Source organism: Oculina patagonica, chromosome 9 (assembly GCF_052425735.1).
Source record: "Oculina patagonica isolate OP01 chromosome 9, crgOcupat, whole genome shotgun sequence".
NCBI classification, from domain to species: Eukaryota; Metazoa; Cnidaria; class Anthozoa; order Scleractinia; family Oculinidae; genus Oculina; species Oculina patagonica.
The window spans coordinates 10,352,576-10,364,752 of NC_135766.1; the positions used below are offsets into that span (position 1 = coordinate 10,352,576).

The following is a 12,177-nucleotide window of genomic DNA, read 5'->3' on the forward strand; positions in this document are numbered from 1 at the left end:
TGTATTTCCAATTTATGTAAACCGTCCCTCATAATGGTGTTGTTTTGGCGTGCTTCCATGTGTGTGGAATATTTTCTTTTGGGGGAGTTGACTAGGTGTTGCTGGATGTGGGAAAAACTTTCATTCTACTACAAATAAAGGTCTACTTTGTCATGAAATACAGACATGGAATATTCTATTTACCCCAAGGTATATCAGTGTATCCTCCAAACACGTACTGTCCCTTTTTGATGATGGTAACCGTGTCACGTTTCCCATCACACCTGCTGTGGAAGGTACTGGCAGCCCAGCCGTGACTGGAGGCGCGCCAGCGTAGCACCCAATGAGGGTGACTTCCAACAGCGGGCGTTAAGAATTTGTCAAGGTGACTTTGATAAAATGTATTGCCGGCTATTATGGTGGAGCTCTTCCACAAATCTGAAATGAATAGAAAAGAATTATTTGGCTTGACCTCAATCTGAACATGTTACTTCTCAGGCCAGTAGTGAGACCTTGACTTAGCGTAAAGGCTTTAGTAGCTATAGCTGTCAAGTTAAAGCGAACTTAATTCAGCGAAGGGTAACATTATCCGTTACTCACGGATAAATGAGTCATAAAGATCGCTGAACTATAAACGAGATTAAACGTCGAATATTATTTGCCCATAATTAGTTGAATTTAGTACAGCTTTAGTTCAGAAATTGGGGTCTCTAAACCGGACCATATTGTGTATTAATAACAAGATAATAAACCCTTACAACTTTCTTCGTACTTAACGATACGCCGAGCAAGCTTTGCCGGAGACCATGAAACTTTATTCTCCAGCTAAGTTGCTTGTTTAACTATTAAGAAAGTTTTTTTCCTTTACCTCGCCGTCGTTTTCTGGTTAGAAAATCAAGTAAAATACTAGCAGTTATCTTAAAATTATAACATCCGTTTACGGATGCGATATATACCGTAATATTCCGAAATTATGCACGGGGCGTATATTTACCTAACGTGGAGGGGTGGGTGGGGGAGGAAGAGGTTACCAGCCACCAATAGCATTTTTTGTCTGTCTGTTTTACAATGTTTTTCATGGGTGCTTACCATTTATCCACGAAACCCGAAATTTTCCGGTTGGAATGTAAATTGTAAGGTTACTTTTCAGAGAATTCTGATTGAAACTAGTGCGCAACCTTCAGAGGTTGTCCTGCAATTCCGGTTGGAATGAACGAACAGGAATTTCCCTTACCATTTGCATTGTTTTCCCAGTTCCAGTCTTCCATCAACGGAAAACAATAACAAGAAACCGAATAACAAATGGTAAGCTGATTTGCTGATTTTAAAAAAAATTCATACCATTATTCAATGGTCATCCTAATCGGTTTCTTCTGACAAATGGTAGGCTCTCCAGAGGTCAAATGAAGCTTAAGCCACACCCAGATTGATCTCTTATAGCAGTTTTGTTCATATTTCCCGACTAACATCCTCGCACGTACCCGAGGTCTTGCGTATTTATAGTTACTAATACGACGCAAAAATGTTCCTGTCTATCTTCACTGGTACTCACCTGGTTGCATGGACATAATTTAAGGTTGTCAATACACTAATAGATCCCAGCTTGTTGGTGGCTTTGCACTGATAAGGCCCTGCATCTTGAGGACTAAAGTTGGAGATTGTTATTGTGCCATTCTTTACTGTGGTTCGACCTTGTGGTAACGAAACAAGTCCTCTTGACCAAACAATTGTTGGTGAAGGGAAACCAAACGCTCGACAAGAAACAGAGGCGATTGCATTCCCTGCTACTTTTATAACTCTCTTGGGAATCTCCATGAACTGTGGAGGAACTGATAAAATATAAAAGAAAGAAAAAAAAAACATTGAACAATATTCCGACCATGTAGTATACGCCTTCTTACGTATACGAGACCACATCCAAAGCTGGTTGTTTGTTACATCATGGATCATCCAGTGTTGAAATCTGCTCCTTAAGAAACAAGACGCATATCTTGCTCCACTCGCCATCCTTCACAACATGAACCATTTTAGACCATGGATATGTCAATACGATTTCGTCTTTCTTATAATGTGTTCATTTCTGTTCACGAACTACGTTATCAAATACCACAGCATATTAATACTTATTTATTGTTTTATATTATTGTACCCGCCTCGATTAACATCTAGCTTTTTGTGCGAGGCAAAAACTTATAAATTTTATTTTTATGTCTATCTCACCTTCCACGAAAAGTTTCACCACTTTCTTACTTTTTCCCAAGACGTTTGTAGCCGTGCAAATGTAACTCCCCGAGTCATTGTAACCAGCACTCCTGATCTGTAGCGTATTGTCTTGACCGTCCGTATTTACTAATCCTGCGCCACTTATTTTACTCCAGGCTACACTAGGCTGTGGATAACCATCAGCTGAGCAGTAAAACGAGGCGGTCTGGTTCTGAGTGACAGTGAGTGAGGCAGGAGATACAATCACCTCTGGAGCAGATATGGACTTCCCTGGTTCACCTTTAGGTCCCGGATGTCCAGCAGCTCCTGCGTCACCTTGGGAACAAAAAGCAACACAACAAAAAAAAAAGGATTGTCTTACCCCCAAGATTGTGTACAGTAGGGCTGAGCTTAGAATTTACAATATTTATCAAGAAATAAAATTTTATCAACATGGAAAAAGTTAAAGAAACAAACAAACATTAATTTTATTACTGAGCTTTAAACGGTGCACCTAAACAAAAAATTTATTTTTTTCTGGTTGTCTAACTCTGTTTGAAGAAGAAAAAGGCTCATTCTAGGCCGGTAAGAACCTATAAAAAATTCACAATTGACGTACAACAAAATACTACCAAGACAACAAAGAGAATCAAAATAATATAGAACAGGAAAATAATTTTTGGTTTTGACGTGACCTGATCAAAATTCTAAAATCCAGAATCCCAAGACCACTGATTTTTTATCCTTCGCAGGCTAATAGACATCCTTAATATATATCTTGTTGAAGGTTTTTTGCTCGATAGTATTCGCCATCTTTAAACATAGTGCATTTTCAATTTTGGACTTTTACACCGCACGACATCAAAGATGGCCGCCAGAAGGCTGTCACGAATGCTAAAAAACGCCTCATCCTGTGATTATAGGCAATCTAGATCTGAACAGTTGAGTTTTTACAAAAAGTGTTTGTGTGAATGTTTACTTGTTCATGAAGGTGAATTGACCGCTTTTTGTAGCAGAAGTGTTGGTGCCCTTCCACATGGGCACCAACAAAATTTGTGTGATACATTTGACGGATAACTCGAGTACGGAATACCGTACAGACCTGAGACTTGGACAAGTAGTTCATCTAGTAGTCTTCTACAACCTGTAATATTCTTGATTTTTTGACTCAATAGTTTTGAATTTACTTTTTCGCGGCGTGACAGTGAAAAGCACCTATAACTCCAAAACAAAGAAATAGTTCACGTTTTTTTTACACAGAGGTAAACCCAAAAAAATAGCCTAGCATTGAAAAAATGCATATGCAATCTTTACCTGACCAATAATATTTTGAAATCAAACATTTCAACCTAGTAAAACATCTCTACCTTTTTGTCCCTTGATTCCAGGAGTTCCAAGATCTCCCTTCATTCCTTGTTTACCGGGTTCACCTGGTGTTCCCATGATACCCTTTGTTCCTTTTTTTCCCTTGGTTCCTTTGGACCCTCGTTTCCCGCGATTTCCTTGAATTCCTTTCGGTCCGGGGGATCCTGCCACACACACTCTGCCTGGAGCGAGACAGTAAGACTCTAAAGATTCCACAACAATCGAGTTCACGTATCTCTTGAGTCCATCGCCGACTTCCCTTAGCTTAGAATCGTTGTGGTTGGTTTTTAAGCTGCGACTGACAATGTTGCTGGTATACCCTTTGCCTTTGGGAAAATATAGAAGTGATTCTGTATAACGTATATATGGTTCAATTTTACCCTTGGTACAATTTGGTTTTTTCCTTTGTTTAATATTAATTAGCATACATTACCAGACACCAGAACAAAGGAAAACGCCAATTGAAATTGAACCAGTATATGGTAAACTTGAACCACAGCATATATTTTCATTTTTATGGGTTTTATTCATAACAATACAATTTCAACAGACACGTTAGGAGAACAAAGATAATCAAATTTGTTGAAAATGTCTTGATGCACCACTAATCATGACTAATCGTTTTTTAATTGAGATGTAAATATGCAAACCATGTTATGTATTTCCTGTGTTCCATGTTTTATTTGCTAAGTTTTGCTCAAGGTCAGTGAAGGTCTGCTATATATTTAGTTTCATGAAACAAACTACACGCCGGGTCACTGCATGGTCTTGACATGTCTCCATTCCGAGAAAAGACTTGAGCGTCTGTAATTATAGTCCACTGAATTGCTTTGAAGGTTTTTATCTTGGACGCCAAAAAGATAAGATTCAGTGGACGATGAGAACAATTCAGAGTCGTAATTAAAATGGCAATTAGAAAGAAATTAGTGCAAGTTCGACTTGAATGACAACGTCACGTACTGAAAATGTAATATTGACATCCTAAACTTTAAAGTACAAGCATTGAATTAATGATGAATAAGCATGTACTAATTCAGTACTTTTCTTGTCCTTAAAATGAATGGATTCCATGTTGATTTCTTGCGTTTATAATCTCGTATATTCTACTATCCAATACCTATAAATATCTTATCGAATTCATGAAAGAGAAACTGAAATTAATCTGTGCTGGAAGTGTATGGTCAACTCCAGTTACATGTAAACTGTATTTATACCTAATCGTACCTTTTTGGTACGCTTCGGCGGCATATCAGGTGAGTTTGGTCGAGCCATGGTTCGTATTTTGGCGAGACGCGGTCGAGCCAAAATACCCATAGCGAGACCAAACGAGCCTGATATGCAGCCGAAGCGTACCAAAAAGGTACGATTAGGTATTTATCATATATATATAGCGAGAATTTTAAGCAATAAACCTTGCAAATAGAATTCTATATTTGCTATATTTCACATGTGAAAAAAGCGATACGTCCAATTAGCTTCGCGTACAGCTTTCTTCACATGTGAAAAATATAACCAATCAGCATCTAGAGTAGTACGACTCAACCAATCACAGCGCGAGAATTCAATGGTTTCCAACGAGGTTGAGAAAGCGAGCGGCAAGTTTGCTCTTGACGGCAATTTATGTTTTGAAAACATGGCTACACGTTTTGTTCCTTTACAAAAGTTTGCCTTTTAAGAACTTAATGGAAATGCAAGCCAACAGAAACACGTAAAGCAAAACCTAAAGAATACAGCAGTGATAAAAATCATTCTTCAAAGGCGAAGTGAAGACAGGCGAAGGCGAAGTGTCGATAAGTGAAAGCGAAGACAAGACTTTCATCGGAACTAACAACACATCCGCGGACTTTCTAAGAATATTCAGGCACTTTTGGGATCGTCTTGGTTAAGTAAACTGCATTTTTAATCTGGATTTACGTGGTAATTATTGTTTAATTAACCGACTCGCTGTGTTGCCACAATTTGTTCACAATTCGCCAGCTGATTCGCCAGTAGTTTATTCGCTTGTGGCAAAGTTTCCTCGATGCGTTACGAAGTTTTTAGCGTAAATGTAACGCAGTGTGTTTATTTAAATAAAGTTTTTGTCTAGGAGAGTTTTTCGCCAGTAATTTTTCTTTTTTACATGTATATTATTGAAATAGCGAATTCGCTTGTAAAGCTATGTGCATTTGCAGCTTTGTTTTCTCGCGCCGTTAACTGCAGCTGTTGTATATGTCAAAGGTTTAAACTGGAAAAATCGACGTAAAGTGTTCAATGGTTGAATTCTCGTTATATATATAATAAACAAATTACAGCATAGAAAGTGCTTTGTACGGATTTTTATTCACTCGTTGCAAAACTTTGGAAAACTCACTCGTTCGCTACGCTCACTCGTTCGTTTTCCCAAAGTTTTGCAACTCGTGAATATAAATCCGTACGGCGCACTTTCTATGAAGTAATCTATATTTACCGTACCCAAATTCAGGCAAAAATCCGGTTATATTTATCGCTCTGTTGAAGTCATGCTTGCAAGGTACGTACTGCAAATTGTGTTGACTTGGTCTTCAACACTTTTACCAAGTTCCTCTTCTGCCTTTTTCCACTCCTTTGTTTAGAGTTTCATTCTCTAAATTTTCAAAATCATAATTAAGCGAAAATTTGGAAATTCTGACTCCATTTTATCAGTCTGAATGTCTCAGTGCTCGTCGGCAAATGTCGCGCGAGCGAGCGCGCTCAAGTTTAGTTTTGGCGGGAAAGTTTTTCTCTTTTTACAACCGCTAAACACCGCTAAACTTAAATAACGAAGTTCTGTTTTATCGGTAAAACCTCTTTTCAATTCACCGTACAATAACACTACTTTACTTCAAAGTGGCCGTGATATGGTGGCATATCAGGTCAGTGACTTGATATCGTAGGATATCAGGACAGTAGACCGCGCTTCTGATTGGCTACTTGCGAATTTGGGTACGGTAAGTAATAATAGCATCTTGTTTCGATAAACTGATTTTCGTCAGCAATTCAGTTGCTGTATCTGTATAGTAGCAGGAACTGGTAACGTCGAGGTGCCCGAGCAAGGGAGAAGTTGATTGTTGAACAAATCGGATATTACAGAAAAGATTGATCAAACTGATCGAGCTAATTAAATATAGCCATTTATACATCCAGGAGACAGTTTATTTCGTTTACTAAATTTCTACAAATTCTTTTTAAATTCTAAATACAGTCGACTCCCGATAACTCGAACCTTCAAGCGAAATTGAAAATGGTTCGAGTTATCGGGAGTTCGAGTTATTGAGAGTTGAAAACAAATGACCGGAAATAAGGAAAAAACAGTGTTTACTGATTATCTATTCATATAGTGTAGACCAGTGTACATTTTAAACAAATTTAATTAGAGTTTAGAGAATCCAAAAGAAAAAGGAACAATATATTTCTAAATCACTGTATAAACCAGAACGAAACGTAACGTAAAACAAAGCGCATCAGCTGCGAACGTTGCAGGTTTCAAAGAGAACAACACTTTAGGCTACTGCTGCAGAGTTTATGCGATTTACTTTTTCGAGAAATGGTCAGTTACTTCGTCCTGATAATAATCCTTCAAAGTTTTCTAAGGTTGGATTCAAAAGAATCGGTATTATTCTCCACAAACTGAACGTCTGTAGCACGTCAACGGCGTGGCACATTTCGTGTTCTGAGGGGCGTTTCGGGTCTTTCGGGGACGGCTCTGACTCGTGCAGGTTTTTATTTCAAAATTAATCCAACGTTTTGGACTACAGTACACTGTTTGTTTTGACTTGTCAGGTATTGACAGACATGGTTCGAGTTATCGAGGGTAAAATTATATGAAAAATGACCTGAAGGGAAACGAAAATTGGTTCGAGTTAGCGGGAGATTCGAGTTATCGAGGGTTCGAGTTAGCGAGGGTAAAATTACAGTAAATGTATGACGGAAATCCAGGGGAAATCGATTTTGGTTCGAGTTAGCGCGAGGTTCGAGTTAGCGAGGGTTCGAGTTATCGGGAGTCGACTGTAAATTCTTGAACGTTTATATGCCTGTAATGATCATTGTTATCAAAGGTTATCAAATGGTCCCGTTTGGATCCTACGGAAGTCTATGAAATAACATTATAACAAATCCTTCTTCCTACATCACTTACCACTGACAATATCAAAGTTCTCTTTCACACGAGCTTGATGAGTAACTTCTTGTTCTTCCAAAGCATCTTTGATTTGTTGAATTTGCAGCGTGAATTTTGAATCCATCATTTTCGTGTCATGGACCACTGTCTCCATTCTCACGAACAGCGCGATCGTCAACAGAATCGCAGCAAAAGACAAAATGGAGGAAGCCTTGTGAAGATTGTCGCTACATTTCTCTGTGGATACTATTTTCGAATCTTTTACGCAGATATCCATTGCTATTCGATGTTTAAATTGCGAGAGAAGATGTAAAGTAGGGGAAGTTCGCTGAACTCACGAACACTGTACGTGATGTTTGATTTCAGCAGGTCGTGACTCGTGTATAAATAGTCCTATAAATAACAAACCCGCAATATTACATTACGATAATAAGCTTCAGGAGACGGGATAACGAGGAATTGTGCAAAAATAATACAACCAAATTGTATTATTTGGTTACCTTACATGTTTTTCATGTTTTAGTAATGGAGCGTTTACATTAGATTCCTAGCGAGCATGCGGAACTAACAGTGCTCTTTATAGTCCATTTTTCCCGTTTTCTTACAACTTTTTTTTATTTCCTTTTATTTTTCTATGACTAATGATACCCTCTTATTATGTCAAGAGTTTGTTATTGCACCATTTGTGTCACGCCGGCCCGTAATAAAATGTAATGGCGGGAATTCACAGTGACCTACGGCTCACAAGCGCGCCTGCAGGACGCCTGATCATTTCATTTTGTTTACCAAGATTGCGGACGTAACCGATCTGTTTACATTGTACCTTGCTTTACCAAAATTTCAACGAACAAATTAGTAAAGAAAGTTCAAGCCCAAAACACAAACAAACGAACAAAAGAGAAATGGAATTGATACCCATTCTTCGCGCACGTATCCACGCTTTCTTTACAAGTGCGAGCCAGCCATTATCTATCCAGTCTTTAAACACTTCGTAAGGTCCCTTAAATGACGGACCGACGAACGGGTGCGTGTTGTAAGAAGTTCAACGGTCTGAAACTTATACCTAAAATCGACAATTAATCAATATATTAATTTTTATGTGTTTTAAAATCTATGTCTGTTTAATCAAAATGATGAATAATGACGTTACTTTTTAAAGCTCATGCTATCTTTCAATCAAATGAGTCCTTCAACACAGTGTCAACACAACCGACCTTCAAGCAGGATTTCAGATAGTTATCGGATATTGCCTTTACAAATGTCCCAGAAAATAGAACCATACATTACAAAAGAATGGCTATGTGGTTGTATGTTTTTAATCTGAAAAGCTCGTATGTCTTTAGGTGAGACAGGGAGTTAGTGATTGAAGATGATATGTATGCTGTTCGTTCGCAGCCCCTTACAGACTCTATAAAAAGAGGGCTGTTTTACATTTCGCTCAGTATTAAGTTTGTTAACAGCCCACCATTCACACATTGTAATGAGAGTTTGTTACTTCAAGAATGCTTGATTGCTTGCTTAGAATTATCAGCAAAGGTTACAGTACTTTATCGCATTTAAAATTAAGAAGGTATGTGTTGTGTTTTAAATTTTCTCTTGATACAAATTTGTATTTTCCTTTGTTTCCGTTTATGATAAAACATGATAATATAGCTACCTTGATTTGATAAAAGGTGGCTATCGGGCTGATAAGGAATATATGGGGTTTCATTTTTTATTGTTTTTTTTGAGGATACGGAGAATTGTTCGGCTTTCTTCCAATGAAATGTCGCCCTGTCTAATGTAGTGAATGCAATCTTACTTTTTGTTCTCCCTCCCTGTCTCCCCCCCCCCCCCGTCTCCCTCCCCCTAGAATTACTTGTGGTTAGTCTAGTCCAGTCTCTTACTCCAACCCCTCTCTTTCATTTGAATTCTAGTTGCGCGCGCTAACTAGTAGAACAGTTGTGATCTATAGCTTTCCATTCTGCTGTCTAAAGGAAGTTTGCCGGAGGACATCATTAAGTCCCGTGAAGGTGAAAGTCTTACGATTTGCAAGTTGTGCGTCGGCTGTTATCGTACCTCAAACCGAGCTTTAGGCGGTTAAACACAGATAACCGGTCGGCTCGTTTTGCCAGGTACAGATAATGTTGAGCTTGCTTTAGACAGCAAAGGTCTTTAGCCACATCAATTAGGACTCGGAACTAGACTATACGGGCTGATTTGAAGGCGGTGATAACGATATTTGGCTTGAACTTTACCGTGGCTAAAGACTTAGTTTTTTACTGTTGAAGTTTGGGGAGCGGGCGTTATGCGCTCGACGACATTCAAATACATCCGGGACATTGTCGGTTATTTCTAAAAGAAACATGTCGAAGTGGATAGCCAAGGAATCGCTTCAAGCGCTGATGTGAGTACATAGTTTTCTTTTTCCCTCAATTTTAGGCGTTCTCCGCCTAGCTAACACTCATAGTTCATAGTTCTCTGTGATTCGCTAGTGGGAGGCGATGCGATCGTGTGCATTTCCGGCCGCGACAATGGAGTTGACAATTGAGATAACACATGCCCGCTTCCTCAGATATTTCGCCTGATTTGCTTAAAGTTGAATCGAATGTCGATGTAGAATGCTTTAGTTCAGTTTATTTGAGACGTGCATGCTTTAAGAAAGCTACAGTTCAGCTCTCCGCCGAGTGTTTTCTTATGTCGATCTTGGTATTAATTTTGACTCACATTTCAAGTTGTAAACACTCTTAATTAAATTGATAGAATTCTTGATTTAAACAAAATGCCGTATATGCAGTCTTTTTGGTTAAAAAGCACATAAACTAGAGTACCTTACGTTAAACTTGAGCTAAAATTAGCCCTCATTCAGCGTTTGTTACAGAAATAGGGCTTCAGAACTACGGTGTCATGTCAAATTTCGGGAAACACCTTTTATCAAATCAAGTTAGATATATTAATGAAGATAGAACAAAAGAAAATACCAGATTGTACCAAGCATAAGCGAACGTTCATTAATTATGGGTTAGGGGGGGGGGGGGGGGAGATAAGGGGGGCAAAAAAAGGAAAGGGGCTCCCAAAATTGTTTTTCGGATGGAGAGCTGGGGGTGGACAGATTATCTTTACAAAAGAAAAAAACATTTTAGAATATCTTGTACTCATATTTTTTAACTAAGGTTTTCTTAATATGTTTTTTAAAAAGATGTTATCGCAGCTTTTTATAGTCAAATGTTTTAAAAAAAATTGCTTCTTATTCATATGAACTTAGCTCATTAAAAATGTGAACTATGAAATAAAAATTTATTTGCTAATTAAAAATACGAGCCTCTATATTTTCATGAATGATCTCTTGATTGCCTTTTTAAAACAAGTAGTAAATGGATTCGGGAAATTATAATTAACCTTTTAACAAACTTGGATGCAGATATCTTGAACACAAGAAGAAACATGTTTGTTAGAAACTGAACTATAACAATAGAAGAAATATAACAATAAAATCTGACATAGCATTAACACCTAAAATGGCAGGTAGTATGTAGAAGCTGTCAACTACCCATAGCGTTAAGTCTCACAAGGGCTTAGGACAAGATAACTTTCAGTCTTTGCAATTACTTTCTCTTCCTCCCGAGTCACTACAAGTGGTATCAGCTCCAAAACTCTCCTCACTACTGTCATGGAGAAAAACAACATCCTTAAGGTTATTACTTTCTCTAACAACCTTTTCTTCCTCAGATTTTTGGCTTGGAAAATATCAAATAGGCAATTTTTGCCCCCTTGAGGAAGTTTTTTTTAATTTAATAGCATTTTTTTAATATTTTGCAGAGGCCTTTGTTTGTACCTTTCTTACTTCCATTAATGATTGAATTTTTATGGTTCCCCCTCTGTTAAAATTAAACCCCTTTTGACTGTTTTTTTTTTTCAGTTTGATTTGAAACATGCTACGAATTTGTTGAAATAAAGAAATCAGTGACCCTAAAAATCGTATGTTTTTTGGAGGTTTTAAATGGGGTTAACAGTTTGCCGTAATAAGACCAAAAATTTAGCCGTTTGGCGATAAAAACGGATAAAAATTAACCGTTAGCCGTAAAATATGTTCACAGTAAGCCAAAAAAGTTCGACCAAGGGTTATTTGACTTGAAACTTAACCGCTTCGTGGAAATTAGCGGAAAAACAAATATTAAAAAAAAAATAGGCAAGATCACTTTTTCATCCCAGAGTGGTCCTGAGTCCTTAAAATTTGTTTTTCAACAATATTAATTAACTTTTACCATTTTACAACAATAGAAATTATTTTTTTTTTTAAATTTTAAAACAATGGGAATTAACGTTTAACACTTCTGTTATCCATTACGGAAAGAAATCAACCGCTAACTTAAAAAGCCAAAATTTTAACCGTTATCCGTAAAAGCCGCCACCCTATTGAGATCCTCTTTAAAATTTTTGGTTTTCGCCTTCAAAACGATAATTCATCGATTGAAAAATCCATGACGTCACTATTTGGACGTCGCAAAATATGTTTTTGGGGCTTTCAAGGGTAGGAA

At 37.7% G+C, this 12,177-nt stretch overlaps 1 protein-coding gene and 1 long non-coding RNA gene across 2 annotated transcripts in view; one reads left to right on the forward strand and one right to left on the reverse strand.

Moving 5' to 3' along the window:
• The window catches only part of LOC144665820 (uncharacterized), a 100,309-nt gene that overhangs the window by 66,264 nt on the left and 21,868 nt on the right, over window positions 1-12,177 (forward strand). The gene's annotated exons all lie outside the window — the stretch shown is intronic.
• LOC144665723 (uncharacterized) lies at window positions 228-8,011 on the reverse strand. Its single transcript, XM_078527016.1, has 5 exons — window positions 7,679-8,011; window positions 3,549-3,872; window positions 2,200-2,517; window positions 1,532-1,808; window positions 228-417 (listed from the first exon to the last, which is right to left on the reverse strand). The coding sequence occupies exons 1-5, from the start codon at window positions 7,935-7,937 to the stop codon at window positions 360-362; spliced, it is 1,236 nt and encodes a 411-aa protein (XP_078383142.1). The 5' UTR covers window positions 7,938-8,011; the 3' UTR covers window positions 228-359.